The 22,319-nt window shown below is 38.5% G+C and overlaps 1 protein-coding gene across 2 annotated transcripts in view; it reads right to left on the reverse strand.

Moving 5' to 3' along the window:
* Nucleotides 1–21,612, reverse strand: part of SLC1A3 (solute carrier family 1 member 3) — an 80,903-nt gene extending 59,291 nt beyond the window's left edge. The window contains exons 1-3 of one of the 2 annotated variants that reach the window (XM_039842643.1): nucleotides 21,466–21,612; nucleotides 19,608–19,880; nucleotides 829–966 (exon numbers count right to left, since the gene is read on the reverse strand). In XM_039842643.1, coding sequence (XP_039698577.1) covers nucleotides 829–966; nucleotides 19,608–19,788 — 319 coding nt within the window. In that variant the 5' untranslated portion in view covers nucleotides 19,789–19,880; nucleotides 21,466–21,612. Of the gene's footprint in view, nucleotides 1–386; nucleotides 489–828; nucleotides 967–19,607; nucleotides 19,881–21,465 lie in introns of those variants that run through there. The other variant, XM_039842645.1, reaches the window with a different exon arrangement.
* Between the last annotated feature and the right edge of the window lie 707 nt (nucleotides 21,613–22,319).

Below are 22,319 nucleotides of genomic sequence, written 5' to 3' on the forward strand. Positions count from 1 at the left end.
CAAGTCAGAGATGTGCTGTGGGGAAAGAGAAGAGTGGGCAGGAAGGAATGTACAGAAACAGTTTTATGCAACTTCTTGTCTCCGTTTGTATTCACCAATCGCACATACAAATGACTCTAACCATTTCCCATGCAGGAGTAAATTGTTATCTCGCTGGCATAGAAAATAGAATCCTATCCTGCAAAGCTTCCATTTGTTGAAAATCCAAGTGTCAACTGACAAAATATCTGGATGGGGAAATCTCCCACCCCCTCCCCATTCTCCCACCATTGTGAAAGGTAATGGGGGTGGGGGACAACTGGAGAAGGAATGAAATCATGCGGGTTCACCAAGAAAAGATAAAGTGTTGGTGGCATCAGAGTTGGTGAGTGTGTTGTGGGCATTACCTCTTGATGAGGCTTCCAAGAAGGCTCCCGCTCAAGTCCTGGTGGCTCTGAGAACAAGCATTCTTGCATCAATAGCTAATAGGCTGTCCAACCAGATGTTATCTGGGTGGGATAAGAGGGTGAGAAAACAGACCTGTTGTACGCTGTTGTCAACTGTATCGCTGTGGTCAGAGAAGGCTGGTTGTGTAGTGTTTAGCAGGGCGCCTCTTTCGAAGTGAGGCAGACTAAATTACGTGGTTGTTTAAATCCATTTCCTCTTGTGATTGGTAAATACGAGTTATAATCATTCATGCATTACTAAAGCCTCCTTTCCATCATTTTGAAGGGATTTTTTTTTTTTTTGGTCTAGAACAGAGCATGCATCCAGCAGAAACCTAAAGCATTTATTTTTCTAAGCGATCTTTTGTAATAAGCACATTTTTAACAAAACTGCCTAAGGTACCTGTGACAAGACTGGAGATGATAAGCGGTAACACCAGCATCTGTAACATCCTCATCAGAAGCTCCCCAGGGAAGGAGAAGTACTTGACTTCCCGATAGGTCATTTTGTATGGTCGGAGGGCAAATCCGAGGATTGTACCTGAAGGGAAAACAAACAAAAAGAAAAAAAGAAAAATTAAGTCTTTTTTGAAACTGAAGCAATAATCCTAGAAAAATGAACAAGCATTTGGCGGGTGATCATGCCTGTTTGACAAGAGTAAATTTATTTAAGCAGCAAATATTTGTGCTGCTTTAAGAGAAAGGAGTGTGCCTATCTTTTCAGTCCTAGTCTGGCAGAGTCTGGCTGAATCCAGGGCTTCAAGCGGAACTCACAGAAAAAATTTTCCTGGCTTTAGCAAATGAAAAATTTCTTTGTCTAACTTAAATGCAGTGGAACCAATTTCGACATGGCTCAGTACAGAGTTACAAAGATAGGGGCATAACTAGGAGACAAATCATGTATCCATGAACAAGGCAATATAAAAAAATAAAAGCCTTATTATAATGGGGTTCCTTTGTAATAACAGATGCTAGAATGGCTAGCATAACCACTTATAAAGAGTAGTATAAATTTATTTTTTTTCCAATTAAAAAAAACTCCTCTTGTTCACATTGTTAATCCATTTACATCACCTCCCTGCCTGTACACCACACTTTCCGTCTACATGATCTTGATGTCGCCGTGGTAACTGCATTGTACAGACTTATTATTTGCTGGCAAGAGAAGACTGCAAAATGAGCAGAGACTTTTTTTCCAAAAATTTTCCCTGAAAATTTAGGGAAAATTAGGGGAAAGAGAAAGTAATTTCCCCCTTAATTCTCCTTCTGCTCCTGGAACTTTGAGATCTATATCTTTAAATGATACCTTTACATGTATAATCAAATTATGCATGATACCTTTGAAATGTTTGGAAGTTAACAAAGATATTGAATAAATTTACTCCCTCTCCTCTTTCCCTAATTTACTTTCTTTGCTCAAGAAAATTTACTTGTTCCATTATTGCAAATATTTTCTTTTTTTTTTTTTTTTTTTTGCCCAGCTATTACTAAAATGTATGTTACAGGAGAAGTACTGAGTTATCTAAAAGCTAGAGTTTGGGGGAGGGAGAGACAATACTGGGTAGGCACAGGTTTTTCCAAAGGATGCAAGCAGTCCTTTAAGAAAACTGAACCATCCTAACTTCTTATGAAATGGGGTTCTTCTCTTATGAAATGTGACACAAAGTTCACTTCAATTGTCACTGCAACTCCAATTTCAACTCTTGGGTCTCAGCAACCAAGAAGTATTTATTCTTTGATTAAATATTGTGACATTTCAATTAAGAGTCTAAATTGATGTGACTAGAAAATCTAGCTAATCCAGTTTTCAGGAAAATATTTATTGCTTTTTTCTAATATAACAATAATATGTTCAAGACAGAAAAGTTGATTTGGAAAGTGCAGAAAAGTATAGGCAAAGTCTGCCCATATTGGTTCTACCACTTAAATAGCAAATAGCTAATGCTTACTGAGGTCTTAGTATATGCCAGGTATTGTTGGCGGTGCTTTTCCTGTGTTAGTAAATTTAATCCTCATGAAACTTCAGGAACTATTTTACCACTAATTTACTGATAGAGAAATCTAATCATAGTGAACTTAAAACTTGTCTAGTTCCAATAGCTCGTCAATATCAAAGTCAAATAGCTATTCAAGTGACAGTCCAGATTTAAAGCCAGGCAATTTGAATTCAGATCTCACATTTTTGACCACCTCACATCCTTCTTGTCTCTCCAAGTAGCACAAAGACAACCACTATTAGCACTTGAGTGAGTTTCTTTCCCCCACACAGAGTTAACTATATAGAAATCACACAGAATATATTTTTTCATACATGGTCACCAAAAACTTCACTTTTAGGCCTTATGATATCAGATGCAATGACTGTATTAAAATTTACTTAATACTTCCTTTGCTGTCGAACACTTAAGTTGTTTAGCATTTTTCACTTTTAGGAAGAACATCATGATGAATATATGAAGGTTGTTTTATATCTAGGAATATTTTTAAAATTTATTTATCTAAATTAGTTTCGAGTACACAGTACATTGGTTAGACATCTATATAGTTCATAAAACGATCCCCCATATTTTTTTAAGTGTTGTTTAAAAAAGAAAACCAGTGCATTTAGGGAATATGACCGTATTGATTCATGTTATCAACTTACTTTCCCAATGGCTTGGCACAGCAGTTTAATGCTCCATTACTGAAGAGAAGACTTTATTTCCTGTATCTCCAGGAACAGAGAGCATTATTGTAAAAAAGTTGTTAAAACAAGCAAAATTTAGGAATGTGATGAGTAAATAGCATGTATTTTTGTTTTCCTTTGAAGTTACTTAATATCTAATGATGTTGACCATTTTTCCTAATTGTATTTCTCCAAGCATTTTCTCAATCCTAATAGTTGAAGAGTATATTTATGTGTGTGTATGTATTTGGCTTAGATTTTCTATATAATAAAGATAATTACCCTTTGCCTTTGTATAAAGTAATATTTGCTAAAGCTGTTTTTATAATTTGCTTGCCATATATTATTACTTTAAAATATATAGGTGTTTTGCATTTTTATAATGTCTGTGTACCTTTTATATTAGGTGATTTCTACAAGAGTTATAAACTTTTAATTTTCCTCCCCCTCCCAAGTTTAATAAATCTTTAATTCATTTTTCTTTCTTTGTTTGCTTACTTTGTTTTAAAATATTGAACCTTTAATCTTCCTGGAACTTGGTTTGGGGTAAGGCACTTAATTATGAGTTTCAGTGTACATTATTCAATACAGCAGCATCGACAGCACATAAGGATCATAAAAGGCTCTGGTTATAAATGGATCTTTCCTGCTTGTTCATGTAAACCCCAAGTTGCACTGAGATAAGTGCCTCATCTTATAATAATAAGTAAATCAATACTTATAAAGTTTACTTTCTAATCAAATGTAGTTTCACTGGAATTGATTATGTTTTCTAATCTTTTAAATGCATTTAAACTTTTGTCATTCAGTTATAACAAAAATATGCAGAGGAAACACAAGAAACTCATTTCGGTCATTTGGGATTTGAACATATTAAGCTATTAGAAATTTTAGATATCCTCCAAGTAACAATTAAGACCAGGTTTGGTTTTACAAGTTCATCTTTAACTATTAGAAATGTATTCGCTCATATACAATGAAGGTGGGTAGGAAGATCCAGGCTAGTCCAGAAAATCTATTTAAGTTATAATTTAGAAAAAAATTGATAGATTAGCTGCTCTACTAATGATATAGGTTCTAGGAGCAAAAGACAAGGCAGTGTAGAGGAAGGAAGGGATTAGTTTTTCTAAATACTAGGAGCACCTGATCCCATCCCCTGAAGTCTAGTCTGTGCCAACACTGACTCTCGTCTACTCTCTACAACAGCACCAGCTGTATCGAGACTCTTTCTCTGCTTGGGTGCTTCATGTACCTTCCCTCCTCTTCCTTCATCAAACTCCACATTTACTCAGTTTTCATCTAGGAGGGAAAGTAAGTCAGCTTAATGAATGGATCCTGGGCAACGTATGAATGACAAAGTCTCTTAATTCTCCAATCTGTCAAATAATACCTGTCAGAGCAACAGCAAGACAGTCAGGGAGGCAAAGTCTCAAGAGGTAGTGATATTTTTCTTCTGTTTCCTTTCAGTCAACAAGCTGGTCTTGGTTAGACGTATAGTTCTGGCATCAACTACTCTAGAATGTCTCAGTTTCTTTACATTCTCCAATGTAAAGATGCAGAACCCACATTTTCTAAAAGCTCTTCTTTATAGTAGGAATAGCAGAGAGAAGACATCATTTATTTATCAGGGATAGTTTTAGGTCAAATGCTTTGAAGACAGGAGTTGTTTAGAGTAATAGCCATTGCAAACACACTTTGAATCAGTTTTGTCCCTGACTATGTTTTGGTCTGCTTACTCTCTCTGGGATTACTAAATGAGCCATTTCTACCCTTTGAGAAGAGGATGGGGAAGAAGAAAATCTACTGAGCCCTTACTTTGTGTTAATGGTGGCGAGATCCTCATCACAACTTTGTAAGGTAGATACTATCATATCTATTTTAAAGATGAATGTACTGATGCTCAGAAGTTAGTTAACTTGTTCAAGGTTATAGATTATTACATTGTAATGCCTTTCAAACACAAATACATCCTTGCAGCCTGGGCCCGAGGACAATCCTCAAACGAGCCTGGTTCCTAGGTTTTCAGCATCTCTAACCCCTAAATTGTGGAAGCATCTGAATAATAATCTTGGATCTGCTAGAGGTGTCTTGTAGGCACCCAGCACATCTTGGAACCCATCATAGGTCCGACTTAGAAGGACCTCAAAATATGGTTATTTGTACCAGATCACTATTTAAAATAGTTACACTAAATCCCCTTTTATGGAATTATTTAACTAAACTTATATAAAATTTATTAATTATAATGGCATGCCTTTTTCTTCCATGGCATGCATTTTAATTCTTGGAAACCATCAGTAACAAAGGTGGAAAGGACATTACATAAAAACATGCTTCAGGTTCCCGCGCTTGATGACAACAGCTAACAGTTTTCAGTGCATATAAGATACCAAGCCCTCACAGATACCACAGAGCCAGTACTAGCAATACCCACAACTCACAGATAAAGAACCAGAGTCACTGAGAGGGCAGGTAAACTGCCGAAACCACACAGGTGGTACAGGGTGGAGCCACAGTCAATATAAAGAGGGATCGATTTGTTTCCCCAAGTGAGTAGCTGAGGCAGTCTTCGCACTCATGCCGTCGGGTTCCAGGCCCCAGACTTTCATCCATTATGCTGTACTCACAGCCTCTCAATGGTCACGGTACTAATTTAAAGGGCCTACGTTAGTACACAACCTTTTGCTTACCTTTTCGTTCTATTTTGAATGAGGTTAACTAAATGGAGGGCTTAAGTTGGGGACAGGTTTTGTTGACTTTACTTAATGAAGTCAACGTCTACCATTTTTCAATTCATTCATTGAATGAGTAAACAAAAGATAAACAAAAGACATTTTTCTTCAGCTTTCTGCTCTGACGGGCAGAAGTCAGAAGTGCTAAGCTCAGCCAGCTATCGGCATCAAAGCAAGAGGAAATGATCCGAATGCAAAGATCGCTTTTTTGGGTAAGCCGTTCAGGTTTCTGATTACATTCCAGCCCAGCCATGAAAAAAAAAACCTTCCCTGAAACACTTTCTCACAGCCTGATGCACAGGCTTCTCAGAGCCCCCTACACTCTGCCCTTCCGATCAATTCGAGGTAGTGGGGCACGGGAGGCCTGCTTCCCTTTGGTGAAGCGGCACATTGCCTCTGCAGAGCTGAACTCCATTAGTGAGCACTTATTTGAAGCACATTGATTGATGTTCCCAGAGCTAATAAAAACCTTTACAGCCACCAAATCTTTAGTGCAAAAGAACAGATGCTTTATTATTGATTACTCTGCAAAAATAACAATAATAACCAGAATGACTTCCCCACAGGATTTGTTAGAGCTGACGCAAACTTTGCAAAGTTTCCGTCTTGGTGACATTTTGTAAAGCATAGATGTCACAAGCAACAGCTCAGTCAACAGTCTTCCATCATTCCTGTTTTAATATTTGAAAAAGATTTCTAGAATCTAGTAAATATCTTAACTGGAATGTTTAAGGTGATCAAAATTAACTCTGCTGGTTGAATGCCATGAACACAGATGTATTTTTATTTAATTTTTTTTCCTCTCCAAATGTGAAAAGCTCAAGAAGGGAGTACTTCAGGGGTTCACTGTTTCCCATGAGGAGTCTATACAACAAACATTTCTTTGGAAGATTAAATATCACTTTGCTTTCTAAACTAAGACACAATGTGCACACAGAAGCCTCAGAGAGAACACATTATGTGCTTGCTTTTGAAAGCCAAACACACAGGAGTTAAAAGCTAAAGAACTATTTTATGAATTTGGTCCATATTTAATCTGAAAAAAATTATTGAAAATATTAAAAAGCCAGAAAAGATTTAAGAGTAAAAGAACGAGGCACAATTTGAGGTAAAATTTGGACCAAATCATCCTATTTATCTTTTGGTAAATGCTAGAGTTTGAAATAGTAAAATTTTACTAAAGTTCCTACCTCAGCTCCAAATTCTGTCATGAATAGATTGGCAGAACAAAGCCTTCTAGAATTATTACTCAGAATGCAAAATTCTTCAGAAAAAGAGATGATGCCCCCAAAGAGCTCAGATGCCAGAAGAGAATCTAAAAGTAACAGCGGCATTGATCTTGAGAGAAGGACCTCACATTCTGAAGCCAGACATAAGAAAACTACCAAATATGCCCACTCAGAATGGGTCAACTAGCTCTTCTAGCATTTACATTGCAAACCAGTCAAAGGTCATTCAAACTCATACTCAGAAAAAGCTAGGCCTATAGCTTTTTAGCCAGAAAGGGGACTATGCTTGCCACTTGAATGCAAGATAGCTCAAGGAAATAATAGTAATAAATATTTTTGTTGATAGTGCACCACTGGTTTTACATGACAAAATACTATTTCCAGCTAGGAATTTTTTCATTTTTGTAACAAAAAACAAATAACAAAAACAAAACAAAAAGCAAAGCAAATCAAAACAAAAAACCCTAGCACTACTTTAAGGTTACAACAATCGTTAGACATAATGTGTTAGATTTAATGTATGACATAACAAAATCACAGGAGTGATATCCATCACCTTTGCCATATTCTGTTGGTTAGAAGCAAAGTCACAGGTCCCACCTACACTCACAAGTGAGCTGCAGAGGGTGGTTAGGGGTAGGGGTCTGTCTAACCTGTGAAGTCTCTAGGCCTCCTCACCAAGCTGCTTGTTCTGTGATATAGACACACTCATAGAGAAGATGCTCTCTGGATGTTTGGTGAACAAGCGATATGGGGATTCTAGTCCTGGCCCTGCTTGTAACTCTCTAGAGGACCTTCCCTATGCCTCAGGTTTTTTCCCTCCTAATTTATAAACAAAGAAGTCTCCAAAATTTAAACGTCACCTTCCTTCTTGCCTGGACTATACCAGGAGACTTCCAACTGGTATCCCTGCTTCCACTTTGGACTCCCTACACTCTATTCCCAACACAAAACCCAGAAGGAATCTTTTAAAACCTAGGTCAGAATGTCACTCCTCTCTGCTCTGTCCACTGGCTTCCAGTCTCTATGGAATAAAAGCCTAAGGCCGTTCAATGGCCCTACCTGGCCTGCTCCCCCAGCTCTTCATACTCAGAACTCATCTCCTACTCTGCTCGCCTTCACCTCTGTTTCAGCATTTGCCTCCTTGCTGTTCCTCTGCCACCTTAGACATGATCCCACTTTATGGCGCTTGTACTGGATCTCCCCTCTGCCTAGAACCGTCTTCCCAGATACGCACAAGGTTTAGTTCCTTTAAGACTTAGTTCAAATGTTATCTTCTTAATAAGGCCTATCCTGAACTTTCTTCTCCCTTATCTGGCTTTACTTGTTTCAATAGTTCTTATTACCTTCCAAAATACAATATAATTTTTAAATTTATTATGCTCATTGTTTATTGAGCTTTGCTCATTGTTTATTGTCTCTGCCTGCCAAAATATAAGATCCAGGAGATTTTCTTTTTTTCAGTTTTGTTCACTGATGTATATTAAAACCTTAAAACAGTTCCTGGCACATAATCAGTGCTCGATATATCGAATGAACAAACAGGATGACTTATTCTCTTTCAGATGATCAGTACTCATTAGTACCTGCCCCTAGCTGGGGCTGAACAGTTTCCTGGATGGTGTGAATCTTATTTCCTACTGCTCTCCGTGAGCATGAGAGCCTACCCTTAGGAACAGCCTTCTTTCCCAAACTGCGATTTCTCTCTCATGGTGAAACTGGTTCTTGACTGAACTATAATTGCTCTTATGTTTAGATTTCTAGATTCACAACTTGGAGTGATAGCTCCTGATCCCTGATTCTCTCACAAGGCAGTTTTTTTGAATATGAAGGACAGCAAGTACCACGCTGTAGACGGATCATGGACTAAGAGTCAGAGATGAGGTTCGGGGCCTGATACTGCAAGTACACTATGCTCGTAGATACTTTACTTAAATGATTTAATCTTCATACATATCCTACAGGATTTAATATCACCATCTCGGGGATGAAGAGACTGAGCCCTAGACAGAATAAGCCATTCGTCCAAGGTTACATGGCCATTAAGTGATGTTGGCAGAATGGGGTTTCAAACTTTGATTTGCTTGTTTCCACGGCCTATATCTTCAAATTACATAATCATTTTGGGCCTCTTAATTTATTTTTTAACCTGAAAAATGGGAGGGATCGATCAGAGCAGGCAGTATCTAAGATCCTCTTGAACTTCAATATTCTCGGCTAAATATTCTGCATTTAAAAGAACCATGTAAATAAAAAAAAAAAAATTATAAATCTTAGCTGCTTTATATGAATTCATCTTGTTTCTTCTAATGAATTCTAAAGTCCTTGATAATGCATATGAAAGCATTGCGTTAATAAGTCAAAAATGCTTTATCAGTTTTGCCATTACAGTTATTATGAGAGGTATGCAATAAATAATCGAGAGATCAAATAAGTTTCTATTTCAGAACTTGGCTAATTTGGAGAAGTCATAAGCCAGCCTAATGAAGCTGGTAGACATAAAGTTCCATTAGCTTATATTTACAAAGAGGGCAAGGGCATAATGGTGAATTTACCTGCCTAAGGGGTTCGCCGGTCCTTGGGCTTTTGTTTCAGCCCAAACTTCCAGGCATTTTCTGGTGAGAAGCTACTGTTTGAGGCAACTTTTCAACCCTCCCCCACTCCTCTGTTCCCACATCCTTCAGAGATTTGGACCCTGGCTTGGCTCATTCTTTTGTCCTTTGGTATTTCCTGTTGCTGGAGGTGGGAAATACCTGCTCCAGCCTTGTTCCACCACTGGTGCCCAGATGAACCAGCTCTGGGTGACAGAGGACCAAGCAGGGTGCAGACGCAGACTCAAATCCACATGGCATGCAACTCTAAGAAACAACTGTATCAGAAGAATCTTGGAGTTCTGAAAAGCCTGGTGATGTCTTCCTAAAATTGCACTAACATAGGCTATTGTAGGATGGCAATTTAATTTACAAATAATCCTACAGGTCTTTTAAAGGTCCAATCCATTGTCATTTAAAATAATCTATTTTAGAAATAGCAACTAAAATCATCAGAACCAGTTGTCTTCCTTTCTGGTAAAAAGAAAAAAAAAATACTGTTCTGAGTGAGTAGAAACTGGAAGTGAAATGTAATGTAAAACTTCCTAAGTTCCTCTTATGCCTTCGGCTTGTCTGTCACATGCTCGCCAGCCCATACAAACGGCAAAGGCCACTCATCTCTACCCCTGGCAGTGGCAGCAGCGTGGCAAACTCTTTTTTAAATCCCACAATTTGGGAGAGTAAATCACAACCTTTATAGGGTATAAATTAGCAGTACTTATCGAAATTACAAAGGTGTATACTTCAGTCTCAGCAATATCACTTCTAGAAATGAATCCCACAGATACACTTTACTCGGGTGAAAAAACTTTTATACAGGATTATTCATTACTCCATTTAAAAAATAATGTCTAAGGGTTGGAAAGAATCCAAGCATCTGGGAATTGCTTAAATACACTGTGGTTCACCCATGCAATGCAGCCCCAAGGGAGATCGAGGAGGCTCTTTATGCGTTAATTAGAAATGATATCCAAGAAATATTATAAAGTGAAATAAGCAAGGTGTGAAGTGGGCTATATACACTATGCTACCATTTGTATATAAAAGGCAAGAAAAAAAGGGTAAATATGTATTTATTTTTATGCTCATAAAAAAACTCTAAAGACACACAGGAACTGATAACAGGGTAAACTGGGGCACATGAGTGGGTAGAATACTTTCATTCCATACTCTTGTATTTTTTGATTTGGGCAGTATACATTGATTTACTTCATAAGTAAAATAACAAAATAAATAAGCAAAAAGTGGTCCACAATTAGAAAAGATCTTACTGAATTCTATTCTACATTTTTTCTCCTAGATGCCTGGATCTTTCTAAAAAGTCACTTTCGGTCTGGGTTGGTTTCGCCTCAATCATGCTTTAATTTGCTTTAACAATGAATTTACTCAGTTTGGGCCATGGAGAAGAAAGTCACTACTTGTGCTAAGATTTACAGTAAGTAGATCACTTTCTAACCCAAAAGCTCTTTTTCTGGAGATAAGGAAGTGAATCTATGGAAACACTTTGAACTCAATCGTTAGAGACTCATGTGCTACTTCAACCCATTAGCCCTTGGAGTTTAAAGCCACCAAAGCTGAAAATTCATATTGTAAACTACTCTGCAGAGGTAACACACTTGCTCATCATATTGTGTAAAGCATCGCAATGCCAGAACTCACAGAGCCCTGGGAAGTTTACTGAATCTCAGCTTCGTTTACATGACTACTTCGTTTGCCTTAAAAAAGCAAACCTAAGAACACAAAAATAAATAGATAAGAAGACAACTTTGGTCAGAGGCACTCTCTTCCAAGACTCATTTCCTTCCAAATGCCTTTACCTTTACGTTCATCAACAAGAACACACACCAGCAAGCACATGTATCCCTGAGGTTTTGCCTTCCTTGCTTTAAAGATGGAATTTCGAGTAACGCAATGTGTCTAAAAGCAGGCGCCATCTTTTCAGGGTGAGAAGGGCAGCGATCGTGCATCTCTGCTCTCATTAGGGATAAATGAGCTTCATCTTACGAGATTCTGAATACAAAGTTTCTCACTAATAGCCCACTGTTTTCTCTCTGGGAAGCAGCAGCAGTTTGTGGCCTGAATCTTGGAGAACTGGAGAAGTCTCTTTGGGGACCAGAAGAATGGAGTTGCTCTCTCTGGAGACAGAAACTCAGTCTGGAAATTCAAAACTTACGTGTGCTTTTCAACTCAGTGCTCCTAAATTTACCTTTGAATCTTCGATATGATACACAGAGGAAAAAAGGAGTGCCTTTTCCCCACTTTATCTTAATTCCTCCAGGGTATGTCTTCCTTTATCTAGTTTTGCGGGTTTTATTCTTCTCTTTTGGTTCCAAAACCACTTGAGCACATCTCTTGTTGGGCATAGTGATGGGAATACTCTTGGTCTAGGGAATAGGCTCTGGGCAATTTTGATAGCACTGACACTTGACATAAAACTCATAATTTTTATCCTCAATGAGCACAATGGCAAAACTTTGTGTCTTGAAGTGCTCTGTGTGTTTCCTCATCTCCCAGCAATGATATAGCTCACTGAGCTACCAGACCAAATTCTCGATGAATGATAGCGCCCCAGTGTTCCATAGATATCAAGTGCTCCAACTCCTGGAATGTACAACTTGGAAAAGATAGTACTTAGATTCCAGGTGCCTCTTCCAAACAGTGTGGGCTCTTCACAGCCTTGTTTGCTCTAATGTGAAAACAAAGGTCCCTGATATTCCTTCTCTGATTTATGAGAGGTGGGCAGAAGACTAAAGAGCAGAAGTGGCTTCTGCAGAGGTGTGCCTCAGCAGAGGTGTGCCTCAGCAGAGGTGTGCCTCAGCTGTGTCCTCAAATATTGGTGGGAAAACATTGATCATCGTATCCAGAGTCAACAGCTCAATGGTCAAAGCAAGAGAAGGAGATGTTAGATTGGAGACACTGGCTAGGATGGGTTGGGAGAGAATCAGTATAGGGAAAAGGTCTTTCCAATTGTATAGCGACATGGACTGAAAAGAAAACACTTGTGTATCTTATTCTATGCATTCTGATTTAGGGGAAGGCAAGTTGGACTTTAGATGATAGAATTTTGGAGTTGGAAGCGGACATTAGTCCAAATGTCCTTTGATGATGAAAAAATATGAGGCCCAGAGATTTGTCTTAAATCATAAAGTGAGTTAGTTGATGGCAGACCTGGGTCTGTAACCAGGACTTAGATTCTTAGTCCTTTCTCAGCTGCATTCCAGACATTTGCAGATACTGATCAGAACAGGGATGAACTGGCCACGAACTTACATTGCTACAAAGTGCAATTGGGACAGCGCTTTGTAAACCGTAACACTGCAACAATGAAAGGTATTATTACTGCTGGTAATTGTTATGGACACACCTGCTTATTTGATTTCCCACTTGAAAGAGAAACGAATTTGAAATTGCCTGCTCAGTTTTCTCATGATCTAAATTAGCAGGAAGAAAGGAGAGCAAAATAAAATCCAGAGATAATCTTGGAACAACATTAAGTCTTCTACCCTCTACTTCAAAGTAACTTTTACCAACTCTGTTAGAAACCAGCAACATTCCTAAGTTTCCAGAACCCCTTATCTTGTCTGTCCCTACTCTGATGGGGGTGACAGTTAATGAGCAGTAGACACAAGAACGCTGGAGAAAAGGAGAAACCAGAGAGGTGGTAAGCTCTCAGATCGGTCCCAAGTGGTATGAACAAAGATGCACTGTCGAGTATCTTAAAACATTTATTGAAAACATTTTCTCATTTTCCTGAGAGAGACATCTGCTATCAGGCACGCCCTCCATTGAGCTCTCTGTATTATGATAACAGTTGCCTGGGGATTACTTTCTGCTTTGTCTCAGCAGGCCAGGTAGGTAAGGGACCGATAATGATGGTATCACTTACTCTGAGGCTTTCATCTCTGCCTCTCAAAGCCCTTTACAACTATTAAGTCTCTTCCTACAACTCTCTTGGCTCTCTTCTCCAACCAAGGAAATAAAAGCCACTTCTAGGCCTAAACCAGGTGACCATCTTCTTCTTTTCCTTATCCCTGTTCTTCTTACATCCCGGGTCTCAGTTTCCTGGCAGATCACCATTATCAAATCAGTGTGTCTTTTCACTCGATGCCATAGGAAAGACAGAAGCAAAAGACAAGGGGTTTACAGTTTCTACGGATATTTTATCTGCCAAGCATTTACGAAATTATTTAAGGTTGCATGTTTGTAAGTGGCAGAACTGGGACACAAATCTTGGCAGAGAGGTGCTATAATTATTTTATTTTACACATTAAGAAATAGAGGCTCAGTTCCAGAACTGGGACATAAAGCTAAGTGCCTGACTCCAGAATCCATAGCTCTGATCCACTCTCCGATACTGTACTGGATTCTACCCCTACAAGAGAAGGCAGCTCCCTAGAATGGTTTTTGAGAAGGTGGAAGAGAGGGCTGGGATCCAAGTGTGCCATGAACACATGTCAGGTATTCCTGTATCTGAGAAATTTCTGTATTTCTGCTCCCTGGGGGAGAAGATGAAGAAGAGAAAAATCAGACTCTAGGCCTTACAGTCTACCCCTCTGTCACGTTTCCAGAGCAGTGCATTGCAAGTCCACACTTGGCTCTGAAGGCCTAACCCTTCCCTCCTAGCCCTCTGCCTAGAGAGCGTCTGTGAGTGGTGGCAATGGCTATCTAGGGAGCCACCCTTCCCCCAGCTTCCGGAAGCTCTCTCTTTACCTTCTCATTCCCAGGAAGTGTTGAAGAAATCATAAATCTGAACCCAGAAATCTGTTCACCATTCTTTGGATTCCTGTTGTCAAACCTGTGTGGAGATGCCTTTTTCTTAGTAACCTGAGAGGTTGTTGGCATGGTTACCAGACTGTGCCCACACTACTAACCGAAGTAGTTCGCTAGTTTGGTCCCACTATCAGTTATTTCCATGCAGCAGCTGACAGTTATCCAGCTAGATATTGCATAAATGTCTGAGAAACACAATACTACTGCAGCATTCCTGGGAGATGATTGCTTTTAGGAATAAAGAAGGTCTCTAGAGTTGATAGTGATCTGAGAATATTCTCACTTACTTACAGGGTAGCTTCTGCAGTAAGATAGCTTGGTTCATTGATTGTTATTCATTTAACGTTCAAAGACAGAACCTGCCCTTGTTCAGTCTGGAGAGGATAGGAATACCTTCCAAACCTTTATGGTGAGCCTCTTGTGCTGTATCTTCACTGCAGTGGTGTCCTGCACCTCGAACTCAACATGCACCAAACTAAACTCATTATTCTCTGTCCCTCATCTTCCTGTATTCTACCTTTACTGGTGGCACCATCACCACTCGGTCACCCAAGCCAGAAATGGGACTATCAGTTTACAGTACACCTTTTCTGTCAACTCTCACAGGCAATGTCAATCATCAGGACTCAGAAAGACCCTCGTAATGAGTTCTCCATTCAAGTTCCCTTTCCATCCCTTCTGTTGATGCATCAATGCACATCTTTAACTACTTGCTGTAATAAAACAAGAACGAACATTCCCTGAGAGCAGAAACCAGCACCGAGAACAGTGTGGTGGATTAGAGTATGAACACTGAGCCAAGAAGGTGGATTTGAATCCCAGTCAATGTGCATCAACTGTGGGATAAGTGTCTCAACTTCAGTTTTCATATCTGTAAATGGAGAATAAAAACACCTCCAACTCTGGCTTGTGAATATTAAATAAAGCTAATATACTAACAATGGTGCTTGGCACACAGTGTAAAATTGCAATATATATTATATGTGTAATGATAGTTGAGGAAACTGAGGCTTGGAGCAGTGAAATGCCTTCTTTAGGATCACGCAGCTACTAAATAATGCAGCTGGTATATGCCAGGTCTAAAGTAACATGTTTTCCCCCCCAGTGACACATCTTGGCCTCCCAATGTGGTTGTTAATAAGAAAGTAGAACCTCTAAAGTGCCAATACAGAAAGACATCATATATTGTGTAGAACAGTATGCATAATATGATCTCCTTTAAAAAAATGTTTAGAGTTAATTACAAACTTTCCTATTACTACCTCTGAACTTTGTATATTCCTTCGTCATCTCATTTCCATCCATCTCTCCTTCTAAACTACCTGAGGGCGGAGAGTCCCCACCACATAGTGCAGGGCAGACACACAAAATTCAATAGTTGTTAACTTGCTGAATAGCATTGAATCTCTTAAAAAAATAATTAACTTGCTTAGTTAGCAGATAATAGCTAATAGCAGATAAAATATGAATCTGGTTAATGCATTCAACCATACAAAAACTTATTTAAAGTAATATTCCTTCCATGCCATTCCCCAGACACTCAGCTCTAATCTCAAGAAGCAGCCACGGTGGCCAGTTTCTTCACAGATACTTCACATTCTTCAGAGATATTATGGAATTGCACTGAATTTTAGAGCAATTTAAATTTATGCCAAAGATTACTAGGGAGTGGTGGGAAATGCTTTATGCACATTTAGTCAGTATGTTTTCTTTCCTGCTAAGTCACCAATTTCTTTCAAACCCATATAAGATAATCCAAACATAAACTCTGTGTGTGTGTGTGTGTGTGTGTGTGTGCGCGCGCGCGCTCGCGCGCAGAGGAAGGTGCTAGTTGCTGTTTGTGAACTCTCTCAGGTAAAACCACCATCCAATTCTATGTAGTTCTATTTACAGATTCCTTTCCCTTGCAGCTGATCTTATGATCCATTTCTCCATAACTCTTTGGCCTGATATTTTATTTTCATTGTGCTTGTCGTTCCCCAGACTGGGAAAGAGTGGCATTCTATGACTTGAACATAACAACAAAAGACTTTCCCTGATTTCAGCAAGATGTCTGAGGTCACTCAAACACAACTTAGCACAGTTTGAAACAAGAAAGTGCTTCCTGGAGGAAGAAAGACAGTAACCACTCCTCTCAGTGTGGTTTTGTTAGACAGATGTCTGCAACAGCCCTGGAAGACACTTTCTCTAAGGCTTTAATAATGAACTCTCTTAAAGGGACTTAGTACCTGGCACTATCTGCTCCTATTACATGGGCTTTGTTACATGGGCATGGCCCATGCAGACTTTGATATCGTTTAGAAATGATATTAGAAATGTCCTTGCTTAGACATCAAGTTGCACAAAGGGTTCTATGCCTGTGCTGGCAGAGGAATTGGTACTAAATTATTTACAATTCTCTGCTTTATTCTGAATATACGGATTTACATTTCTCTACTTCTCTTCCATGATATTTTCTAGTTTCCATTTCTACATACCAAATGTACATTCCTTTGTACTTCTAGAAGACAAAACAAAATAGATTGAACAAAAAATTTACCCCAATATATAGGTTTTCCCAGTCTTTTTTTACTAAAAGTGATTAAACCTAAGAATTTGAGAACCAAGTAACAGCTATAGTTCTCATCTTTTGGGAAAATAACTATTTTATTCTTCCTTACTAGCATCTTTCTAGTTTATTCCTATGCTGCAGCAAATAAATTGGAAAGTTGGTGTTCAGACATGTTCTCTCCTTATTATTTCTTTTAGGGTGACGTAAACATGGTAGTACCCAGTGACAAGCTAAGTGAAACTGAAGGGTTCTTCCTTCTCTCCTAAATCTGTTTGCTACTAAGTTGTCTATTTGTGATTCCAAGTTTTTGGTGTAGACTCAGTGGTCTCTCTGACTGTCAATGAGCTCTTTTTATTTGTTTCTTTGTTAGTGCCTTTTTCTTGTTACTCTTCCTCCTCAGTTTTCATTAGAAAAGCCAACCATGAGGGCATCCTGCCAAGTTATCTACCACAGCTCAGCCAACTCATTGCAGTTCTCACAAATCTTAGGAAAGTCCTCTTCGGGCTGGGAAATGATGCCAGAACACATAGAGAAAATGGACTCTCAAATCCTGGCATCTTCCTTCTACTAAAAATGTTATTTCTTTGTAATCACATAGGAACTTCCTTATCCACCAATATGCTTTCCATGTTCAGGTTTTATTACTCTTCATTCCTCTATTTAACTGAAACATTTCTGTCCTAGAATTTGATCTCTTCTCGTGTTTAGAATACCATTTGAATAAGCGTTTCTGCATCTTTTCCAAACATACTCCAGTATCACGAATCTCTATTATTATACATATAAGATTGCAAAATTAGTAATTAAATAAATGAGAAGGATGTGGTTTAATCATTTGTAGAAGGATTATAAGTTTTCTGCTGAATTTAATTGGGTAAATCACATAGTAAAATGACAATGCCATGTGAATGTATCCAGCAATGACTTGCTCATTGGCCTCCACATCTCTCACAAGATGTCAACTAGTCAGCAGAGCAGAGAGGCAGGATGCAGAGTGGCTGAGAGAATGGCCTCTGGCACCAGACAGCCTGAGTTTGACTTCTAGCTCTAGCATTTACTAGCTGCATGACTTTGGGCAAGTTGCTTGATTTCTCCATGATCAGTCTCCTTATCTATAAAATGAAGATCATAATAATCATTCCTACCCACTCACTTCATAGGCTTGCTTAAGGATTAAGTAAGTTCATATATGTAAAATACCTAGAAAGTAGCTGGAATAGTACTATATATAAAAGTTCATTATTATTATGTAGCTATTGCTTATTTTGACAACAACTATAATTCAAAACAAAAAAATGAGGTGACATGCTGCATTACACATCAATGTCAAAGACAATGACAAAATACTGAAATACTTCTTCCAGGAATGTATTCAAACCTGGGAACCCACTAAAGAAAGCCATTACTTCCCTGAGTCATCAAGACACTTTCTCTTTGAACACCTCTAAAATTAACTGAATAGTCATTTTTCATCAACTATACTAAAAGGAGCCAAAGATGTTGAGCAAGAATGTATCTAAGGTCTTGTGGCAAACTACTCTTCTGCTATATTCCTATTTGTCTGCAACTTAAGCATACTATTTTTCTTTTTTTGGATAAAGTTATAATTACATTTATATACTACAGAATTTTCTTAGTTTTTATTGTCATTACCTTTTTATATTTGATGGAGATCATGGCAAACACCAAGGAAGAGATTAAAACTATATACAAATGCCTCTTTTTTGGTGGAAGATTATTAGAAATTTGAGTTAAAGTTTTGTTTGTTTGTTTGTTTGTTTTTACAGCATGGCATTGATTTACATGTTTATCAGCCAAAAGATTTCTATATGAATTCACTCAAAAGTTCCAAGTACGTAAGTAGTTTTTTCAGCTATATTTTAAAGCAGAATCAATGCCACCCATAAATAATAAACTATAATTCAGATACCAATAAATTAAACAAAATGATACTGTTTGATTAGTATAGATCGCTGTCAACAATGCTAAATTTCTAAGAGGCTGAAACGTTTCAAAAAAGGTATAGCTATTTACGGCAGGCGCTTCAAGACAATGAATGAAAGAGATCTGTGTTAACATTTTCCCCAACTTACCTTTCCCAGTCACTTTATGAAAGAATGCAAACACATAAAAGATTTGGCCTTTATGTCTAAATGTTAGGTACTCAACTTCAAGTCAGCACCAGTTAGAATACGATTACTATTAGGGACTTGTATCTCTTTTTGGGTATACTAATTGTATAATTAGTTTTAAGTGAAAGTGACATTGTATAATGATGACATTTTGGGCAAGTCTAGAGGCTTGCTTATTTTTATTGTTATTTAACTGCTCAGGCCTAATGATTAAATGATCACTCTTTTGTCCTTACATGAGATGGGAAAACATTTGATTTACTTCTCTTTCCACACAATCATTTGATTTGCATAATGCCTAATGATGCTTCTTTTAGATTCCCATGTGTTTATTGCTCCAAACATGCCAACAGACTGTCATTTCATGGAGGGAAAAGAAGCTTCAAATTTAGAAGAAAACCTGGGCTATCATTTAGAATACCTACAATCAGTCCATTTGATAATATTTCCAGGCAGCCAGATACCCCAGAGAAACAAGATCCAGTTTTTTGGGTTGTTATCAAATGACTTACCCACAATGACTGCTGTGACAGTGAGCAGTACAAAAGCATTCCGAAATAGGTAACTTTTAACATCCTCCTTTGTGATGTTCTGCACTTTCTTCTTGGCCAAGAGTGTGCGTTTACGAACTCCTTGCTGGAATCTCTCCATCCTGCCTCCCATCCTGGGCTCTTCTCCATTGCTTTTAGTCATATTTTACTTCTTTAAAAGTGTCTCTTCTTCGTACTTCAATGTCTCGGAATCACCCCCAGAAAGTTAGACCTCTTTGATATTAGAGAACTCAGCTAGAGCAAGAGAGAAAGAGACAAGAGTTAGAGTCTCCAGGGGTGAGAAATCAGTGAGCTCCACACCAGGAGAAGCTGTTGTCAAACTGCATAATCTCAGGAGTCAGGGGCCAGAAAGTCACAATGCCAGTTTTCAAGGTTAGAATGTGCATATTTTACTGGACCACGTGGGAGAAGTGTGCATAAATTCAGAATATATGAGCAGAAATTTGTGTTCTATTTTTAAAAATACATCTTTCTCCTTCCAAAGAGGCTATAAAAGGGTTCATGGGAGCTGAGTTGACTGACCCTCAAGCCCCCCCTCCCCCCAGGACCTAGCAGAGTACTTTGCACAGTGTTCACCCTCAATAAATGTCCAACTGAACTGAATGCACAGGAAATAATAATTACTTGAAGGCCAATGCTGTGTACATGGTGAAGGTATAACCGGGTCAATAAAGTGGATTAACATATTGACATTTCACAGTTGGAGCTTTCTGTTATATATAATAAAGTATTTTCTTCGTTAAGAAAAAAACCCATGATATTATCAAAGAGTGATATGGCCATGGAAAGAACACAAGTAGCCACAGGACTTGGGGAAATACATTTAACTATTTCACAGAGTAATTTAAAAAGTTTTCCTGTGAAGTAAGCAAAGTACTCTGGGCACATCTATAAATAATCTAAAATCACAATTGATTATTGTTACAAGTAGATATCCTAAGTATTATTTGTCTTTGTGGCAAACATACTGAAGTCTTCTGAGGAAACTATTACCAGCTTCTAAGTATTTTAGAATTTAGGATTTTTAGAACCAATGAGGAGATGAATCCAATTTTCATTCCAAACATTACAGTGTGTGGTTTCTAGTTTCTTTAAAGCGCTCCTGGGTTATTCGAATATATCTGAGTAAATCTCTTCTTGGTGGAAACCCGACGTTTCGAAACATCAAGGGATACCTCCTGCTACTTTACAAGATTTCTTATCCATAATCTTTCCCATGGAGCAATCCAAGTAAAAATCAGTCCTGCCTGCGGACGTGTGTATCTGGCAACGCAAGTAGCCAGCGTGTGCGTCTGTGGGGGAGGTAACTGCAAAGGACTCCTCGGGAGCTTTTGGCAAATCCAAGTGTGGAAAGAAAAGATTTGCCTTAACAGTTTTGACTTTTAAATAAAATTACAGGGTGAGGTCAGAGGTAATGAGACTTGCAAATTATTTAAGACCTCACAGCAGATTAAAAGTCTAGGGAGAAATGAAGAACAGGAGACGCAAGAGACCAGATTTATTTATTTATTTTTACTAATCTCTGATTCCTTTTACCAGCCAGTCAGTCATTTTTAAAACAGACCAGCTCAGCCTTGATTGTTTCTAGATCTCTAACCACAATCTGACCCTAATCCGTCCTTGAATGACTCAACTCCAAATTAACAGAGGGCATAAATAGACACCACATGCGGATGACATGAAATTACTAACATGGACTTTATCTACCAAAATGGCTAGCTTTTACTCTCGCTACTCCTCTGCTAGGGAGACAAAATCCACTAACACAGAAGTGGAACGAGAAATTAAACTCGGCGGGAATACAGGACGTCGGACTTACCTTTTTCTGACTTTGTAATGGGTGGGAGATACCCCAGGCAATGACAAGGTGAATTTCCCGGCAGGTAGCAGCGGCGTAGCAAAACGCAGTGAGCCAGGCATGCATGTGCTCTGAAACTGCAAGTTACTATCAGGGCAACTTAAGAAAAGGGGCGGAGTCTGTGCCCGGGAAAGGGGGAGTGTGGAAAAATGAAAACACTGCAGGGAAAGGACGGGGGAAGTCCGAGGTTTCTGGAATATTGATTAATCTTGGCGCACCAGAGCATGCTTGATGGCTTTGTTTTGCTCCTTAGACCACTTTCACGCTTTGTCAGTTCACTTTCATTAGAAATGCAAAATCGGGACCAGGAAGAATTGAAGAATAAAGCGCACACACACTCAGAAAGCTGGAAGTCTTGATTAGAACGTTTCAAAGAAGATTTTTCTAAGGCTAAATTTAATTATCTCACATTATTACAGGTTTCCTCCCCTTAAGGAAACATGAGAGTGTGCTCTTTTGCCTGGTTGTACAACTGTTATGAAAGAGTCCCTCTTTTTAGAATTGGGGAAATAAGTGACATTTCTTGGGAAGACTCAGAACACAATCAAGTATGGAGGGGCAAAAAAAAAAAAAAATGCTTACTACAATTCTCTAAACTTGCCTAACGTTACTCAAAACACAAGATGAGACATGCCTCTGTTTAAGCAGTTTAAACTCTATTATAACAAATCTAATTTAGCTCAAACTGCCTGCCTTGCAAAGACTAAAATAGTTAGAAACGCAGACCAGGATCTTTGCTAAACTATAAAGTAAAACGCATTTTAAGACCAAGAGTGTAAATACACATTTGAAATTTTGTGTTTTCCAAAGATAAC

Source organism: Pteropus medius, unplaced genomic scaffold (assembly GCF_902729225.1).
Source record: "Pteropus medius unplaced genomic scaffold, Ma_sr-lr_union100, whole genome shotgun sequence".
Classification (NCBI taxonomy): domain Eukaryota; kingdom Metazoa; phylum Chordata; class Mammalia; order Chiroptera; family Pteropodidae; genus Pteropus; species Pteropus medius.